The 20,574-nt window shown below is 44.1% G+C and overlaps 1 protein-coding gene across 2 annotated transcripts in view; it reads left to right on the top strand.

Moving 5' to 3' along the window:
* The first annotated feature begins 17,151 nt into the window (after nt 1-17,151).
* Nucleotides 17,152-20,574, top strand: part of VCL (vinculin) — a 112,962-nt gene continuing 109,539 nt past the window's right edge. Inside the window, exon 1 of one of the 2 annotated variants that reach the window (XM_079794323.1) lies at nt 17,152-17,441. In XM_079794323.1, coding sequence (XP_079650449.1) covers nt 17,274-17,441 — 168 coding nt within the window. In that variant the 5' untranslated portion in view covers nt 17,152-17,273. The remainder of the gene's footprint in view (nt 17,442-20,574) is intronic. The other variant, XM_079794322.1, reaches the window with a different exon arrangement.

The raw sequence follows: 20,574 nt of genomic DNA, 5'->3' as shown, positions 1-20,574 counted from the left end.
TTAGATGTATGAATTTTGTAGTATTTAAATTATAACTCAGTAAAGGTGCTGAAACTTCATGAGAGTGGAAGAACATTGTGATAAAAATCCATTTGTTACTTCAACCTAGAGAATTAATAAAAATATAATCAAGGACACGTTTCATAAATTAAGATAGGTAGTTTGCTGCTCACATATGACAAGGCTATAATGAGAAGAGAAAGCAGATTTTTAAAAACATCAAGAAACAACCAGCCACAAAGTTACCTATTGATCAGATAGAGGGAAGAAGAGACAATTTATACAAGAATCTATAGCACTTTAATCTATTTTGCTTTGGTTGTTCATATTTGGCTTTTAAAGATAACTTATTTAATATGATTTTAAAATATAGCAAATGTCTGCCAGGCAGGCAGGTAAAAGAACACTTCCCTACTTTTTTGTTTTGTTTAGCTTCATTTTAACCAATGGAATACAGTGGAAGTGACATTGGACAGGTTCTGGATCTAAGCATTAAGAATACTGTAGTTAAGTTTTTGGGGAGTCAAAGTTACATACAGATTTTTTACTGTGTTGGGAGTTGGCACTCCAAGCCGTGTGTTATTCAAGGGTAAACGGTAATTGACAGTTTTTGCTTTTGTGCTTTTTGAGAAGAGTCCTGGCTGCCTTGCTGGAGAGATCACATGGAGAAACGACAGAGAGGCCACGTAGAAAGGAGAGCCTCTGAGGCTGAATGGAGAAAGATGCCCTGCCACTCCCGCATCTCACCGGGGCCCAGCCTTCCAGCCATCCTCACAAAGGCCCCAGACATGGAAGAGTACCATCTTGGATGTTCCAGCCTCGTGGAGCCCCCAAAGGCCTGCAGCCCCATCGGATGTCACATGGTCACATGGAGCAGAGCTGCCCGGCAGCGGCCAATCAATGCACAGAATCATGACAACCACAGCGAAGCCACTGGGTTTTGGAGAGGTTTATTATGTAGCCACAAATAACGGAAAGGAATATTTTTGTTTTCTCTAAATCTCCTAATCCCACAGGGGTTTGTAGGCTTGTCTGTTCTTAGAGCTCTTCAGAGAAGAAACTGCTACAGTTTTGCCTTTTAAAACCTTTTATTTGGATATAATTTTAAATTTACAGGAAGAGTTGCAAAATAGTACACAGATATTCCATATACCTTTCAACTGGGTTCCTACACTTACCATTTCTGAATAATTTGAGAATAAATTGTAGACATGATGCCCCATTACCCTTTAATATTTCAGTTTATATTTCTCCAGTGTAAGGATACAGTTCAACAATCAAAATTAGGAAATTAACATTGATCCCTTGCCGAAACCGGTTTGGCTCAGTGGATAGAGCATCGGCCTGCGGACTCAAGGGTCCCAGGTTCGATTCCGGTCAAGGGCATGTACCTTGGTTGCGGGCACATCCCCAGTAGGGGGTGTGCAAGAGGCAGATGATCGATATTTCTGTCTCATCGATGTTTCTAACTCTCTATCCCTCTCTGTAAAAAATCAATAAAATATATTTAAAACAAACAAACAAACAAAAAAAAAACATTGATCCCATAACATAGCTAATGGACGGTCCCAATTCAAAGCTCACCTGTTGTCTCAATAATGCCCCTTACAGGTCGGGGAGTCAGTCTAGGATTACTGGTACACGTGGCGTTTAGCTGTCACTTCTCCTTAGTCTTCTTCAGTCTGGAATATAGTTTCTCAATTATCTTTCATGACCTTGATAGTTTTGAAGATCCTAAGCAAATGGCTTTGAGAACTATCCTCAATAATGGCTTTTTGCCTGATGTTTCTTTAGAATTTATGCATTTTGTCAGGAATATCACAGTAGCCACGCTGTCTAGTCTCCAGGCATCATCTGAGGAGCACATGATGTCAGTTTGACACATGGCGGTAACTTTGATCACTTAGTTAAGATGGTATCTGCCAGGCTTCCCATTGTAAAGTAATTAATCATTATTTTGTGGCGAGAATATTTGAGATCATGTAAATACCTTGTTTCTCATCAAACTTTCACCAGTTTTAGCATCCATTAATGATTCTAACCTTGAATAAATTATTACTCTGATGATCACCAAATGGGGTGTTCTAATATGATCATTCCTTTTAGATTTACTGGGTAGGATAAAGTTTTTATTTCTTCCTAATTAATTAATTAATATCAATATGGACTTAGGATTTCTCTATTACAGGGTTACAATCTGTTATTAACATTACTTATTTTGTTCCAGACTTGGCCAGCCCCTTCAGGCTGCTTACTGTGTCTTGTGGACAAGTCCCCATCAGTCTTTGAAAACTTCTTTATTTTCTCGTGTCATAAAATGCTACAAACACATCTTGTATTTTCCCTGTTTCCGGTCTGGAGTCAGCCATTTCTTTAAGGAGCTTTGGGTCTTCTTAGTGGATAATAATATCTAGAAACAAAGATCTAAATCTACTCACTCCTATAGGACAACCATTGCTTCTAGATCCTCTCAGTGAACAGAGTTAGAACACACACAAACACACACACACGTGCACAAACTATGTCTGTCTGTCTAATCAGACTATGAGAATATCTCCAACTCCTGTGCAAGACCCAGAGTCTAATATAGACTTCCTAGTTTCCATATTTGTAACTCCTTTTTCTGACCGTGAGAAATCTGTACTTATTTATTTACTTAACCCCCTGACATGACTACCTCCAGCCCTGACTGTGTACCAGTAGAAAGCTCGGCCCCAATGAAAAGGAAGAGGAAGAGAAAGTTTTTTTTTTTCCCCGTGTATCAGAAACGTAAGCAATATATAGCAAACATTTATGTATATTCAACTATTTTGACCAAGCATTTTCTTAAGGAACAAAAAGGACAGGCAAGTTTGCTTAAAACTCCAAATATTATCGTTAACAAAGATTTTAGCAAACTGGATTTCAGGGGCATCTCTTAAAGCAGGGGAAAGGCTTGAGGCGGAACTAGAAAGAGCTGGGTTTGATTTCTGTGTCTAAGACTTAGTACAGGAACTTTGGGTAAATTTCCTAACTTCTTTGAAATGCAGTTTCCTCTTCTGTAAAGTGGAGATGAATGAAAGACATTATTGATTTTAGTATCAAATGAGACAATGTATGTACATTACCATATCAGAGGTAATTATAAGAATCTTTAGAAAATGTAGTAAAATAAAAATAAAACCTCTTTTTATAAAGCAAAATGTGTAATGGTCACACAATGGAGAGAAAACAGCTCTCTTGGGAAATATAGTAATACTAGAGGCCCGGTGCACGAATTTCATGTACCGGAGGTGGGGGTCCCTCAGCCCAGCCTGCACCCTCTCGCAACCCGGGATCCACTGGCTCCTAACCGCTTGCCTGCCTGCCTGCCTGATCATCCCTAACCACTCTGCCTGCCTGCCTGATTGCCCCTAACCACTCTGCTTGCCTGCCTGATACCCTAACTACTCACCTGCCTGCCTGATTGCCCCAACCCCTCTGCCTGCCTACCTGATTGCCCCTAACCACTCGCCTGCCTGCCTGATCGCCACTAACCACTCTGCCTGCATGCCTGATTGCCCCTAACCACTCTGCCTGCTTGCCTGATTGCCCCTAACCACTCTGCTTGCCTGCCTGATACCCTAACTACTCACCTGCCTGCCTGATTGCCCCAACCCCTCTGCCTGCCTACCTGATTGCCCCTAACCACTCGCCTGCCTGCCTGATCGCCACTAACCACTCTGCCTGCCTGCCTGATTGCCCCTAACTGACTCTGCCTTGGCCCCCACCACTGTGGCTTCGTCCAGAAGGATGTCTGGAATGACATCCGGAAGGTCGTTTGGCTGTCCAGTCTAATTAGCATATTACACTTTTATTATTATAGATAATTATCCATGATACCTCGATACAATACTATGCTGTTCTCAAAATGAGTTTCCAAATAAAAATACTAAATGTGTACCTAATACTGGAGGGTGTGTTTGGGGGTGGTGAAAAAGGAGGAACAACACCCCTCTTCTTTGGGTTATTTTTTTTCAAAAATTGATTTCAGAGAGAGGAAGGGAAAGAGATAGAAACATCAATGATGAGAGAATCATCAATTGGCTGCCTCCAGCACACTCCCTTCTGGGAATTGAGCCACAACCCAAGCATGTGCTCTGATTGGGAATCGACCATGACCTCCTGGTTCATAGGTCAACGCTCAACCACACTGGCCAGGCTTCTTTGGGTGATTTTATTGTCTTGATCTTCTTCCTAAGCTGGTGCAAATCATTTAGTAGTCTTTCTTCCCTTTTCTCAGACCAGGGATATAGATAAGAGAGGGGAATGGCAATCAGGGCTCTTCTGACTGCAGATGGACGAATCCTAATTTAACTTAACTTATTGGTTTCTATATTTGGATGGTTGAGGGCAGGCTCTGGTTTTAAGCACAAGTGACTCAAGGGCTCAAACATCAGGCCAAATCTTTCCTTTTCCTGCCTTCTCTTGCTTTGGACCCTGCTTCATTCAGTGAGTTGGCCTCATTTTTTTCCTACACTAGATAGGCCTCTGGGGAAAATGGCTCCAACAACTCCAATTTCACATCTTTCAAGTTTAGTAACTCTAATAGAGAATCTCTCTCTCTCTCTCTCTCACTCTCTCTCTCTCTCTCACTCACTCTCTCCACCTATCAACTTCAGGGAAAGATTTTGATTGGCTCTGCTGGGGTTATGTGCCTACTCTTGAATGGTTGACTGTAATTAAAGAGGTAGGATACTATGATTGGTCAATCCTGGGTCATATTCATTCCACTTTGGTAATAGTGAGGGGAAATAATACAGAAAAGAGGTAACAATAATTAAGAGCCCTACAGGTCATATGAAGCAGGAGAGGAATTCTCTAAAGCAAATGGTGTGTATGTTAACAGAAGAACAGAATAAACACGTTGAGCGTTCAATGCCGTAGCTCTCAGAAGGTAAAAGGCAGAGCTCAATATAGATTTTTCTACCTTTGGTCTTATCTGTGTTTCAATTTCTTGGGCTAATGACTACAACTTGCTTAAGCTGATGATATTTTTTTTTTCCTTTAGCCCCAAACGACATGAGAACATCCTCTTTATTGTATTTTTCTTACAGTATTTGAAGTTACTGCTCTCTTTCCAGACCCCTTTGGTTTGATTTTAAAGCTCTAATCAAGTTTCTTTAATTTTTCTAAGTAGCAGATGGCTTTAACCAAAGTCTACATAGCCAAAACCAGTTTGGCTCAGTGGATAGAGCGTCAGTCTGCGGACTGGAAGGTCCCAGGTTCAATTCCGGTCAAGGGCATGTACATTGGTTGCGGGCACATCCCCCGGTGGGGGGTGTGCAGGAGGCAGCTGGTCAATGTCTCTCTCTCATCGATGTTTCTAGCTCTCTATCCCTCTCCCTTCCTCTCTGTGAAAAATCAATAAAATATATTTTTTAAAAAAAGAAAGAAAAGGAATAAGACCAAAGACAATAATTTAGGCTTCTCTTATTGATTTACTCTTCTTGACCTGGAGAACAGAAGAGAGACAGAAAGGAAGAGGGAGAGAGGTAGACAATGCGTTTGCTCTCTTTTCTGTGGCTCGCTTAGTGTTGATGAAGAAAAGGCGTGCTCCCCGGGTGGTCCAAGAGCTCCAAACATCCTTTGGCTGAAGGGCAGGTAATGGTGATACTCAGGTAGAATATTATTGTTATTATTATTATTTTTTACTTTTTAATAATAGCCATGCTAACAGATGTGAAGTGGTATCTCTATTTTGAGGTGGCTTGTTTGGATCTGTTATGGAGTCAACAAAGAATAGCCACAAAGAACAGAATCTTGGGCTGCTACAGGTCTCCGATTCACCCAGGGTTGCAGGGGCAGGGGACCTGTCCCGCCAATCTCTCTGTGGGATCCTGTCTTTGTGCTTTGGGCCCCTGCCCTCATGAACGAATGGACCTTACACAATATGACAGATAACTGCCCTTGGGGTTTCATCTCAGTTCCAAGCATGTGCGTTAGTTAATATCCTATGGCAACACTATTAGTGGGTTAGCTCAGCCACCACTCCTAACTAACCCTTTCTCTATCCTCCTTCCATTTCAGAGGCTGTAAAAGCAAGCTACTCACTTTATAGCCTCCCAACTCAGCTAAAAGACTTAAGTAGAAGTCTCCTGAGGAAAGGCTAGGCAAGTTTTCCCTCACTGATAGATGAATAGAAACTCTTGAAGAAGAAGCCTCCTTGAGGCAATAAACATTAGGATGAAAAGTCCAAATATCAAGTATGGTAGAATGAAGACGGAAAAGAGCTGGAATCCTTGAAGACTAATCAGCTGAATGAAAGTCACCCACTGTCGATCTCCAACCTTCATGAGAGCATAATAAACTCCTATTTGTGTGTTCTTCCCCACATACTTACTATTTATCATTTCTTGGTTTCTGTGAAGGATTGGTTCCAGGACCCCCATGGCTACCTACATCCTCAAATGTTCAAATTCCTTATATAAAATGATGTAGTATTTGCATATAAGCTACATAATCCTCCAGTATACTTTAACTAACCTCTTAGATTACTTATAATGCCTAATATAATGTAAATGTTACTTATAACACCTAATACAATATAAATGGTTGTTATACTGTATTGTTTAGAGAACAGTGTCAAGAAAACAAAATCTGCACACGTTCAGTATAGACACAACCATTGTAGGCCTAACTACATAGTACAGAGCACATATCAGCAACAATGTAACATTCCCCCCCCAAAAAATATTTTTAATCCGTGCTTGGTTGAATTGGCAGAACTCAGGAATATGGAGGGCCAACTGTACTCTTTATTCCTTTGTATAGATATAATTTTCCTTTTGTCTGAACGACTTCCTTTAACATTCTTTGTATGCACATCTACTAGTGAAAACTTTTTCAGTTTTCTGTCTGAAAAAGTCTTCATTTTGCTTTCATTTTTGAAAGGTGTTTTCATTAGGCATAGAATTTGAAGTTGACAGTTTTTCCTTTCTTTCAGTATTTTAAAGATATCTATTAATTTCTGACTTGCATTGTTTATATTGAGAAGTCAGAGGTTGTTCTTATTTTTTGTTGCTCTCTATATAAAGTTTTGCTTTTCTCTGGCTGTTTTTTTATTTTTCATTATTTTTTTAATAATAATTCTTTATTGTTGAAAGTATTACACATGCCCTCCTTTCCCCCCATTAACCCCTTCTAGCCCTCCCCACCCCACCCTGCCCCCAGGCCCTTACCACCCCATTTTCTGTGGCTATAGCCTTTGCATATATGCATACAAGGTTCTTGGTTGATTACTTCCCACACACCCACTCTCTCCCCCCGCCTTCCCTCCATGCTTCTGTTCCATGCTTCCATGTTTTCTCTGGTTGTTTTTTAAGAAAAATGTTTTTATTGATTTCAGAAAAAGGAAGGGAGAAGGGGAGAGAGATAGAAACAGTAATGATGAGAGAGAATCGTTGATTGGCTGCCTCTTGCACGCCCCCCCATGGGGACCAAGCCCGAATGCAGCTCAGCCCGCAACCCGTGACCTCCTGGTTCACAGGTTGATGCTCAACCACTGAGAAACACTGGCCAGGCATTTTTTATTTTTTTACTTTGTAATAATAGCCATCCTAACAGATGTGATGTGGTATCTCAATGTGGTTTTGACTTGCATTTTCCTGAAGATTAGTGATATTGAGCATCTTTCTATGTACCCATTGACCATTTGGATTTTTTCTTTAGAAAATGCAATCCCACTTCTGGTTATATATCCAAAGGAAATGATATCTAGATCTTGAAGGGCTATCTGGACTCCCATGTTCATTGAAGCATTATTCACAATAGCCAAGACATGGAAACAACCTAAGTGTCCGTTGAAGGATAAAGAAAATATGGTATATGTATATAGTGGCGTATTATTCAGCCTTCTTTTTTTAAAAAAAAAAATTCTGTCATTTGTGACAACATGGATGAACTAGGGGACCTTATGCTAAGTGAAACAAGCCAGGCACATGAAGATAAATACTTCATGATATCTCTTATCTGTGGAATCTAAAACAGTCAAACTCATAGAAATAGACTAGAAAGTGGTTACCAGCAGATGGGATGGAAGAGTGATGGGAGAAAGGGGGACATACAGGTCAATCAGGTACAAACAATTATGACGTGAATAAATCTGGAGACCTAATGGTACAGCATGGTGATTATAGTTAACTAGAGGCCCGGTGCATGAAATTCATGAACTGTGGGGGGCGGGGAGAGAAGGTTTCTCAGCCCAGCCTGCACCCTCTTGTAGTCCGGGACCCCTTTGGGGATGTCCGCCTGCCAGCTTAGGCCCCATCCCCCTGATCGGGCCTAAGCCGGCAGGCAGACATCCCTCTCACAGTCCAGGACCCCTCACTCCTTACCATCCACTTGCTTGTTGCTCCTGGTTGGGGGGTGGGGAGGGGAGGACCGTGTGAGGGCTCCAGGGCGTGTCCGGTCCCATCTCGCTGAGTCCCAATCGGCAAGCTAACCTACCGGTCGGAGCGTCTGCCCCTTGGTGGTCAGTGCACATCATAGCGAACGGTTTAGTGGCCTTAGCAAATCATAGCTTTGATTGGTTGAATGGCCGACTGGACGACCAGACACTTAGCTTATTAGGCTTTTATTATATAGGATAATAATATATTGTATACTTGAAATTTTCTAAAAGTAGATTTTAAGTATTCTCACCACACCCACAAAAAAATGGTAACTATATGAGGTGATGGATATATTAATTAGTTTGACTGTGGTAATCATTTCACAACATATATGTTTATAAAAACATCATGTTGTAGCCTGGCCGGTGTGGCTCAGTGGTTGAGCATCGACCTATAAATCAGGAGGTCAGGGTTTGATTCCTGGTCAGGGCACATGCCTGGGTTGTGGGCTCGATCCCCAGTAGGGTGCCGATCAGTGATTCTCTGATCGTTGATGTTTCTATCTCTCTCTCCCTCTCCCTTCCTCTCTGAAATAAATAAAAATATATTTAAAATAAATAAATAAATAAAAATTTAAAATTAAAAAAAATCATGTTGTAGCCATAACTGTTTTGGCTCAGAGGTTGGACCATCAGCCTGAGGACTGAAGGGTCGCAGGTTTAATTCCGGTCAAGATCACATACCTAGGTTGCAGGCTCGATCCCCAGCCCCAGTAGGGGTGTGAGTGTGAGGCAACCAATCAATGTTTCCCTCTGTCAGTCTCTCCCCCTCCCTTCCATTCTGTCTAAAAATCAATGAAAAAATATCCTTGGGTGAGGATTAAAAAAAAAAACAAAACCCACAAAAAACCCCCCACTACATCATGTTGTGCAACACACACACACACACACACACACACACACACACATACACACACATACACACGATTTTTACTTGTTAATTATACCTCAATAAAGCTGGTGGGGGGGGGAGGAAGGAAGAGAAGACTCACTTTGTTTTCAAAGTGGCTGGGGAAGTGGTTTTGGTTTTGGGTGTGGGTGAAAGGTGGGGTGTTGTATGTGCAGCATTTGGAGAAGGGAAGGAAGAAATGATTGAGCCACTGTGAGGTTCTGATGTGGGGACAGTGTGGGGAAAGGGCTGGTCAGGGGCCTACATAGAGAGGAGACACCTTTGTGGTGAGCTGGGGGAAGGAAGTCCGTATGTGCTAGGAAGCTGTAAGTTCACTGGGCGTCAGGTGCACTGGAGTGTACTGAGAACACGCAAGTAAATCTTTAGACACGTGACCAATACATAGCAGTGCAAGAAGTAATCCGGACGAGAGCACAGACATATGGAGAGAAACAGCCCCCCCACTACACACAGAACACAGGTTTTCTATCCAGCTCTACCCTGGACTGCCACGGCCACAAACTGTACTCACACTGACAGTTGCTACTATGTCTCAATTTCCCCGTCTGTGTAATAAAAGAGGTTTGTACTTCTCCTTTTCTACCTACCTCAGAGAATTACTATGGACTTAAAAGAATCTAAAGTTTCCCATGTCCCGTGGCATTGTGTAAAATAATTGCCATTACCAAAAACCCTTCCCCAGTTATCTCTGACGGAGAAATGCTCAAGTTTTGCATATCCTACAATGTTCCCTCTTATTAGTGTGTCCTTCAAACTAATTACTTGACAAAGAGAAATGTTGAGCTACGCACATCACGAGCAAAAGCAACACAGTCTTCAACCTCTGCAGGTTATAATCTTGTGGCAATTTACCTTTTCGCCCTTATCGTTGAGTTGCATGGATATTTATTTCTGTCTGACTAATTTAATCACTGTCCCGGAACACGCTCCCACCTCCAGGCCTTACTCATTCTGGAATGTCTGCTGTCTTGCCTGCCTAACCAAATATTATTCTTCCTTTGAGGCCAGATTTCGTCCCGCTGTCCCATAAGCTCCTTCTTACCCTCCAGCCCATGGAACTTGACCTCTTGGGCTCAACCGCTGCATTGTGACTTAGTTCCATGATGATTCTTCGTCCAGTGCAGGCTGTGAATTGTGCTTATTATGGGCTAAGTGCTTGGCACTCAAGGAGATCAAAAACATTATTACCCTCCTTTTAGAGAGGAGAAAACCCCAGCTTTGTAACCTGTCAAGGGACAAACTGAAACCACGTGGCTGAGTGCCCAGCTATACATCTGAGGTTCCAGTTCTGTGAGGAAAGAGCCGCACAGATCCTGAGGAACATCTAGACGTCTCTGTCATACACAAGAGAGAAAAGTACAATGGTCGCATAATAGAAGGACAATTGTGGTAAGTGCTATGAAGGGGGAAGAATTTGTACAAACAGCTCACGCTTGAGACTTGTGGTGAGAAGTCACAAATGACTAGAACCGTGGTCGGCAAACTGCGGCTCGCGAGCCACGTGCGGCTCTTCGGCCCCTTGAGTGTGGCTCTTCCACAAAATACCACGGCCTGGGCGAGTCTATTTTGAAGAAGTGGCGTTAGAAGAAGTTTAAGTTTAAAAAATTTGGCTCTCAAAAGAAATTTCAGTCGTTGTACTGTTGCTATTTGGCTCTGTTGACGAATGAGTTTGCCGACCACTGGACTAGAAGAAGTGGGTTTAGAAGGTAGATAGTTCAGCATTCTATGGTTATGCTTCTGTTGCTTAAATTACCTCACCATACCCACTAATTATTTTACAATTGTATAGGTCAGAAGTTCTGCAAGGCGTGGCTGGGTTCTCTGCTTAGCATCACGAGGCTGAGATCAAGGTGTCGAATGGACTGAGTTCTGGGGGAAATCTGTTTCCGAGATCCCTCTTCTTGTTGGCAGAAGTCAGTTCCTTGCTGCTATGGGAACGAGGTCCATTTCTCCTGCTGTTCGCCATCAAGGGGCCCCTCTCAGCTCCTAGAGGTGCCTGCACCCCTTGACGGGCGGCCTCCTGCATCTTCAATCCTGCAGCAACAGCTTGTCAAACCCTTCTTGTGCTTCTAATTTGTAACTTCCTCTTCTGTGACCAGCTGGAGAAAACTCTCTGCTTTAAATGGGCTAATGTGGTTAGGTCAGGCCTGACTGGATAATCTTCCCATCTTAAATTCGATAATGTCATCTAATTACAGAAGTAAAATCCATTACATTCACACTCCAGGGGATTCTACCAGGGGTGAGAAATTAGAGAGCTGTCTCAGACTTTTACCTACCACAGTAGGTAAGGTTTAGACAAGCAGAGAGAGCTCTCCAATGTGACAGAGTGCAGGCAAAAGCTCCAAAGTGAAACTCCAACAAGGATCATTGGAGATTGTAAACACGTCTGTTGGTGACTGCTCCAATAATAATAATAATAATAGCTCCCCTTACACAAATTCCATGAGGGTCATATGTCACTTTTACAAAGAAAGCAATTCAGGCAGAGAGAAGAAAGCCACTTGCCAGAGGCCCAGCCCAACCGAGTTGTCAGGCTGGGATTATGGCTTGAGCTCTGGATGACTCTAGCTCGTCTCCTCTGCACTGTTTAACCCACCTGCCTGTGGGTCTGGGTGGGAAGCAGAAGGTAAGGTTGGTCAGAGGTCAGACTGTGACGGGTATTGACGTTACCATGTGTAACGGGTGCCACAGAAGATTTCAGAGGGTGCATGTTGGGAGGGTGGGAGAGGGGAAAAGAAGTGGATATGGATATGGATGGGGGGGAACACATGGTCTGGGTGGGCAATGGTGTAGAGTATGTCCTCACTTAACGTCATTGATAGGTTCTTGGAAACTCTGACTTCATGCAAAAGGACCTATAATGAAACCAATTGGACTGTAGGCTAATTGATATAAAGTAGAGTTAAGCTTCTATGGCATATTTCTGGTCACAAAAATGTTTCCAAATTTCTAAATAGAGACCCAAACACCTCTAATAGTAAACATTGAAATAAATGTGAGCTCTGCATACATTTAAGAAAGATTAATAAAAACAAGTAAGATAATGATTTTCCAACCCATTTATTCCAGTTTAGGTTGCAGGGGGCCAGAACCTGTTCCAGCAGCTCAGGTGCGAAGCAGGTACCCACCCTGGACAGGACAGGATCCCACTGCAGGGCACACTCACATACAGCATGCGCACTCAGACCGGGACAATTTAGACCCATCACGTCACCGCACTTGCACATTTTGGGGATGTGGGAGGAAAGTGGAGAAAAACCCCCACAGACTCAGGGAGAACGTGCCAACTCCACACAGACAGTGGCCCTAACTGGGAATCGGGGTTTTTTCCCCCCCTCATCAATGCTGTAACGGAACAACATTAAATGAAATGATGTTATTCAAGGAGGTTAATATGGCCAGTCAGGAGGAGCCTGGATTAGAAAACTAGAGGCAGAAATACTATGTTGCAGTTAAAAAGACTATTGCATGATCAGTTCTCTGAATCTTACTGCCAATTTGTAGGAAATACATAGGACACAAGAACATGTTAAACTGCACCTAAGTGTATGATCAGCAAAGTGGAGGCAGAGTGAGGATTACAGGGAAAAAAATCACATATAGTTCCATCATTCAAATGTTACTGCATTAGTACCCCCTTATCCTTGTGTTCTAAGATCACCTGAATGCCTGAAACCATGAATAGTAGCGAATCCTCTACTATGTTTTCTTATACATACCAATAATAAAGTTTAATTGATAAATTACACAAGATACTAACGCTAAGTAATAATAAAATAGAACAATTATAACAATATATGCAGGGTGGGGCAAAAGTAGTTTTACAGTTGTTTGTATGAAAAATAATACAATTCTTGTAAGGATACAAGAATAAACTCTTGTATTTCACATATAACTGTAAAGCTACTTTTGCCCTGCCCTGTACTGTAATAAAGTTATGTGAATGTGGTCTCTCTCTCTCTCACACACACACACACACACACACACAATATCTTACTGTATTGTACTCACCCTCCTTTTTTTATTGTTTAAAGCAGTGATGGGCAACCTTTTGAGCTTGGTGTGTCAAACTTCGCCAAAAAACTGAGCATAACTCGGGTAGTGTGTCACTTTGAGGAAAAAACATTATTTCGCAAATGTTTCATCCTCAGGAGCAGCAAATGTTTCATCCTCGGCATGCGGCCGCCTCAGCGGCCGCGTGTCATCAGAAATGGCTACGCGTGTCAGTGCTGACACGCGTGTCATAGGTTCGCCATCACTGGTTTAAAGTATTACATCTCACCCTTCTTCTTGTAATGATGTGAAATAATGAAATGTACACATGATGAGATGAAGTGAGGTGAATGAGACGTTATCAAGTAAAATAAGGATTAGTTGAACTCAAGCACTGTGACACTGTGACAATCCATCTGACAACCTCCACAGCTACTAAGTGACAAAGGAGTGAGCAAGGATACAGCTTGGATACAGTAGACGAAGGGCTGACTCACATCCGGGTGGGACAGAGTGAAACATCGGGAGATTTTTTTCCCCCACACTGTTCAGAATGGCACACAATTTAAAACTCAGGAATTGTTTATTTTTGGAATATTTTAAAAGCATATTTTGGACCTGCAATTGACCTTGGGTAACTGAAACTGTGGAAAGCAAAACTGTGGGTAAGTGGGCGAGACTGTTGTATCTCCATGTGAAATAATGAGCAGAGAAGACAAGCTTGGGAGCTGTGTTAGGACTAGACAACATTTTTATTAGTTTTGGTGAGGGTCTCCAAAAGGAATGGAAGTTCCTAGGTAGCTGCTTAGTAATTAAAAGTCAGTCACGGTCAGACCTGGGTTACCTGCTAGGTCATTAGGGCCAAGTCACGGGTGTGCAATCAGTGTGGTGACGTGGGGCCCTGTGCTCAGAAGAGCGTCACATGGGGGTCTAATGCTCTGCAGTCACAGTTTTGATTCTTTATAATTTTATCTTCGAGTATTTTACTTTATTTTTTAAATATATTTTTATTGATTTCAGAGAGGAAGGGAGAGGGAGAGAGAGATAGAAACATCAATGATGAGAGAGGATCATTGATCGGCTGCCTTCTGCACGCCCCCGACTGGGGATTGCGCCCACAACCCAGGCATGTGCCCTTGACCGGAATCGAACCTGGGACCCTTCAGTCCGCAGTCCGATGCTCTATCCACTGAGCCAAACCAGCGAGGGCATCTTTGAGTATTTTAGAAGTCCAGTGGGATAATGGAACGTGCACTGAAGGCTTGAAGCCTCATCTTTTGCTTAGTCCTGTCTCCAATCACCTCTCTTGGATGGGTTTTCAGCTGCTTGCTCCCCCAACTTCTAGCTTCTTGACCTCACCCCTGTCCAGTGACCACTGTTGCCCCCTGCTCTGTCTCGGGGCAGGGTTCCATGTGTGCTATCCTTGGTGTCTAGGGATGAGGCAAGAAGGTGGCCATTCTCAACCCAAGCGCTCAATGCCCCAGGATGATCCTCTTGCCTTCCCTTCAGTAATCGGGAGTCTCAGTGTGGAGGTTGCAATACCTTTGGAAGTCACCCATTTGTTGTGGGTTGGGGAGCCAGGCCTGTAAGGAGGGGAGATGCCTGGCTTGGCCTCTTTGTCCCTAGCAGGGAACCTCATGTCAGTCCAGCAGCTGGCAGGAGGGGTCTTTAGGCAGCCAGGCATGGTCCCCCAAGTTCCTGTGAAGGGGTCTGTATTTACCACAAAGGTATTCCCCTGCCCAGGAAGTGCCACATTAAATAGCAAATAAAAAAATACCATGACAGGTTGAGAGAGAGAATACCAAAGAAAGGAACAAGGTTTATACTGTAGTATCTTTAACAGCACCGTTTTCCTGCTTTTTGAACAAGCGATCCACATTTTCATTTTGTACTGGGCCCCACAAACTGAGTAGTTGGTAATCTTGTTTGTTTGTTTGTTTTGCTAATCCTCACCCAAGGATATTTTTCCATTGATTTTTAGAGACAGTGGAAGGGAGAGGGAGAGACAGAGAGGAACATCGATGTGAGAGAGACACATGGATTGGTTGCCTCCTGCACGCACCCTGACCAGGGCCTGGGAACCTGCAACCAAGACACGTGCCCTTGCCTGGAATCAGACCGGGGACCTTTCAGTCTGAGGGCTGCACTCTAACCACTGAGCCCCCGGCTAGGGCCAGTAGTTGGTAATCTTAAACAAAGGGTTTATACAGTGCCTAGAATTTAGAAAGTACCAAATAAATGTTATTTTAAAATAGAGTTATAGAAATACGTTGCCTACAAGGGCATGAAAGCAGTAACAAAAGAGGGAAAATAGTCAGAGGAAAGGAGGGTTGGGTTTGGGTGAAAAAGGTAAAGGGATTAAGCAGTACAAATTGGTAGTGATAGAATAGCCACAGAGATGTGGATTATAGCATAGTGAATATAGTCCATAACATCCTTATGAATACTAGTATGTGTGGGGCCAGGTGGGCCCTTGGGGCAGTGGGGGGACCACTCTGTAGGATACGTGATTTTCTGGCTGCTTTACTATACATCTGAAACTGATACCGAGTGATGTTGAATGTGAATTGTAATTGAAAAATTAAAAAATTAATAAAAAGTGAAGGTATTATGAAAGGAAAAGTACAGGATTTGGCAACATGCACAGCAGAAAAGGGGTATCTATTACAGATAAAAATAACTTCAGAAAATACACAGAACAAGTCACACATAGTTTAGCCTTTTGTGAAATGTGGGCCCTTGAGAAATATTTTCATTTGAATTGAGCATCTTCTGTTGGGAGGTATTAGTGAAAGTGTTTTTTCTTGGAATGAGAAAGCATGGGGTGAAAGAAAATTTGCGGTGAGGAAGACACTGTGTGCTGTAAGAGCAATCTGTAATTTGATTTTATCTACCAAAATGTAAAATGGACATACTTTAGCATTTTCACTTCATTTCTAGGTATCTGTCCCTAGATAGATACGACATGTGTACGACACAGAGGCAAGTACAATGATGGCCATGCAGAACTGTTTTTTCATAGTGAAAAACAGAATCCGACCTAAATGTCCACTACTGGGCAACTGTTTGACTTCATGCAATGAAATACCATGCAGCCCTTAAAAAGAATGAGGTAGAAGGATAACCAGGGAATTTTAATTAAGGGGAAAAAAAGATCAATTTCTAGGAAGATGTTTAATCCCATTTATTTAGAAAATATATATGTACAAAAAAAACCCCGAATAGACAAAGGTCTACAAAGCGACACACCAAACTGTGAACAGTATCTTTGAGGAGGGGAGTGGGTGGAGTGTTTGTGAATGAATGGGACGCTCCTGTTTCCCTGTGCACTTCTGCTGTTTGGATGTTTTACCAAAAACGTTTCCACATAGACTCAGAGGAAATGGAGTGAGTGTTCTGAGGGCCTCTTGTGAAGGGAAAGTTGGGAAGGGGACGGGGAGACAGACCGGTGGCTCCCGAGCCTCAGCCCGCTGCAGCCGGCGGGAGGTGAGACCCCGCCCCCTGAGGTGACTCCGCAGAGGGGCGGAGTTCCGCAGGACCCGGCCGGGAGGCGGCCCGGGGGCGGGGCCACCGCTCCCGCCGCACGTCCGCTCCCACCATGCCCTTATAAGGCGCGCCCGGCGTTAGGGTTTGGGAATCCAGTCGCCATCCCCGCGGCGCAGCCCAATCCCAGGCCCCTCCCTTGGGAATGGGGGTGGGGCTGGGCGGGATCTCGTTGGCGGGGGGCCAGGGGGCGGAGCATCTCGAAGTGGGACCAATAGGAGTGGCAGCCTGGGTCTGAGCGGCGCTGCCATTGGGCGCGACGACGCGAGGGGGGCGGGGCGCCCGTGAGGCTCGTAACGCCGAGGGAAGCCCGGACTCTAGTCGCGGCTCCAGAGTCCGTCTGTCCGCGGGTTCCCGGCCCCGCTGTTCCCTGTTCTCTGAAGCCCGCGGTTCGCCGCCCCGCTCACCGCCGCGATGCCGGTGTTCCACACGCGCACGATTGAGAGCATCCTGGAGCCAGTGGCGCAGCAGATCTCGCACCTGGTGATCATGCACGAGGAAGGCGAGGTGGACGGCAAAGCCATCCCTGACCTCACCGCGCCCGTGGCCGCCGTGCAGGCGGCCGTCAGCAACCTCGTCCGGGTGAGCGCGCTGGGCCTGGGGTGGGGAGCGGAACCGGGCGGGAGACGTTCCCGGTCCGCCTTGAGGCTCCCCTTTGCCCACTCGCAGCCTGTGGCTTTGCACCTGGGCTCTGGAGCCAGACGGCCATGGGTTCGAATTCAGACTCCCTCGCGCTGTGACCTTGAGCATGCCTCCGAGCTGCTCTGGGCCTCAGTTTCCTCATCTATAAAATGGGGTCAGTCATAATCATGCCTGCCTTGTGGGTTTGTTGTGGAGATTCAGCGAGGCGGTATTATAAAGTAAGTGCCTAGCACAGCGTATGAGCCATACTAAGTGCTTAGTAAATGGTAGTTATTTGGATGACAGATGGCCCCTTTCCTTCAGCAGGCTGTCGCCCCTCACGTTGACAGCCGTACGCTCGGCTCCGTTTTAGGCCTCCCTGGCTGGCCTATGGGCCGAGGGGCTCCCCTAACTAATTCCTTTCCTTCCCTTCCTGGGACTCCAGAGCCACGCCGTTCTCCTCATACTTCTGCCCCTGAGACCTGCCTCACCCACCACCCTCCCCCCGGGCTCCCTGCCGCCGGCCCTTTTGTCCACTTGTACTGGCTGCTCATCTCTCCGCCTCCTCCTCCCTTCCCGGGCATTCTACTTCGGCTCACACCCCGGGCACTCTCAGACAGCGTGTAATTTCTTTATGTAGTAATTCATGACCACTAACTGATCCCTTTCGCTTAACTCTGCTGCCTTTCATTTTTTTTTTTTTTTTTACCCTCCCTTGGCGATTTCCACGTAGCTTTACCTGCTGTCAAACGGCTTCCTCCCATTGGGGCCTTTCCAGACTCCGAGCCCTCCTCCTCGGCCCCTCCCCCTGGCGGGAAGCAAGATGGAGCTGCAGGGAGAGGCCTGTGGAGTCTGGGACCTGCGGGCCCCTGCCAGAGAGAAGGACCGGGGTCCCCTCCTCAGTCCACAACCCTCCCGGGTGGCTGCGGGGTTCTGCAGGTTCTGTAGACCACAGCTGAGATTAGTAACAGGTGGTTCCTGCAGAAGGCAGAGCCCACTTCTGAAGTAGGAAAGGAGGGGCTGTGACCAGTCTCCTCACACCCCTTGGGCCCATCACACTTCTCCTTCCCACCCTGGCTGGTGAGTCAGACTGCTGCTGCCTGTGAGGAATGACTTGACTTGACCGGCTTTGGGAAAAGTTCATGCTGCTCCCCTACTGAGCTCTGTAAATAGTGTGTCAGGGTGGTTGGGAGGCAACTACGGGTCTGGGTGGGGCTTGGTTACTTATCTGATTAGAGCACTTTACTGCACTAGAGGCACTTGAGCAGCTGAAAGTCTTCACCAGTTTTCAGGGGCCCCTCAATTGTCTCAGGCAGTTTAGGACACTGGGAAGTAGGAAGACCCGGAGGAGACACGACTGACCAGCTTTCTGATCTGCCTTCTGTATAGATTTAGCAAGATTCTATTCAGTAAGAATGTGTTCATTCAGAATGTCTAGTTCTACATTGTTCTTTTTTTATATATGACCAATTTTAATCCGAGACTCCAGAGTACATTCCTATGCGGTGTTGTCTAACATGGCTACATTCCAGGCCTCCATTTTTCAACAAATAGGAGACAATGTAAAGAGACAAGGTAATAGTGTCCCTCCAAGGACTACTTCAGGAAATGAAATCTTAAAACCATATGTTGCACTTGGAACAGAGCTAGTGTAGTCTAGGGGTTGATATCTGGTTAGGCTATTTAGAGGAAAGTTATTTATGAGGTTCAGTGCATGAATTAATAAGAATTGAGTGTCTGCTGTATAGGGAGCGTTGTAATAAGTCAGTGGTTCTCAGGTTGGGATGTGCATCAGAATCCCCTGTGGGGCTTTTTAGAAATAAAGATGTCTGTCCATCTCCCACCATTCTTACTGAGGAGCTTTCCCAGGGGGGTGGGTAAAGACCTTTGTATTTTAAAGAAGCTCCATAGGTGGTTTGAGATACTCTTAGTTAGGAAACACTGTAATAAATACCGTGAGACAAATAAGCTGAAAAAAATTACATGTAGTTACATATTTCCAAATACATACAAAATAAAAGACCTGAGATTGGTGGTAGATATGAATTAGAAAGTGGGGAGAATTGTGGTGACAAATAGTCAATCATGAACTACAGGTACTTGTGAGTAAGTCACTTCCAGGTTACCCCAAGTAGATTGTCTTGATTAGCTTAGGAGGCAAGTTGGAGAGAAATTGGAGAGGGTCAGTGCGTGACCTGTGGGCAGTGTAACAGAAGACCTTATCCAGTAAGATGAACAAAGAGAGGGGGAGAGAGGATGAGAATAGTATGAAGGAGATATAGATTGTGTTCTGGGGAGGCCAGAGGACCTACCCGTTGCTTGGAATTACCGTGTCACTTGTGGCCCTTAAATCTGTGCCGCTGCGTATTGTGATGAATCGTGTTCATGTGTCAATGTCCCAACTTGATTGTTTCTGGAGAACAGGCCTCGTTTGATATTTCTTTATGTGCTCCTCAGTTCTTCCCAACACACAGTGGCTTCCTAAATATTGTTGAAGGAAAAAAGGAACTGTGGGGAAGAAAGATAAATTAGGAGATTTTAAAAATTGGTTGATCATAAAGAAAATGAGGCCTGGATTTTTTAGTATGGTGGGGAAAATGGAGAAGGAATTAGAAGTGATATATATTAGAAACATAGAATAAGAGGAACTAATAGAACTTGGTAATAGAACTCAGGAAAAAAATGTGGTATCACTATAAAATAATGTAACAGATTTTTAAATAAATATTCTGGAATTTATATAATTCAGGTTTCTTCCAGTTACCTTGGGAGGTTATGTGCTTATTTTACTGCTTCTGTTTGGGAATTCCTTATGGATTATATACATAAACATGTCAAATCAGTCTTGTTTTATTTTGGTCATGAAAGTTTTTTCCAAAGTGGGCATTCCTTAGCCCTGGTACTTCATGGACCATTCTTGAGTCTAAATGACTTGGATATTTCCAAAGTTAATATTTATCAGGTGAAAATGAAATTCTCAATTGTTAAGCAATCATCATCCACTTATTAAATAGGTTATTTATTGAGACCCTTTTTAATGTCAAAGCTATAAGTTGATACTGGGCAGAATAAGTATAATACCGGACTGAAAGTC

Source organism: Cnephaeus nilssonii, assembly GCF_951640355.1.
Source record: "Cnephaeus nilssonii genome assembly, chromosome: 16".
Taxonomy (NCBI): Eukaryota; Metazoa; Chordata; class Mammalia; order Chiroptera; family Vespertilionidae; genus Cnephaeus; species Cnephaeus nilssonii.
The sequence above is the reverse complement of the archived record's forward strand: the minus strand, read 5'-3'. Positions and strand labels throughout refer to the sequence as shown.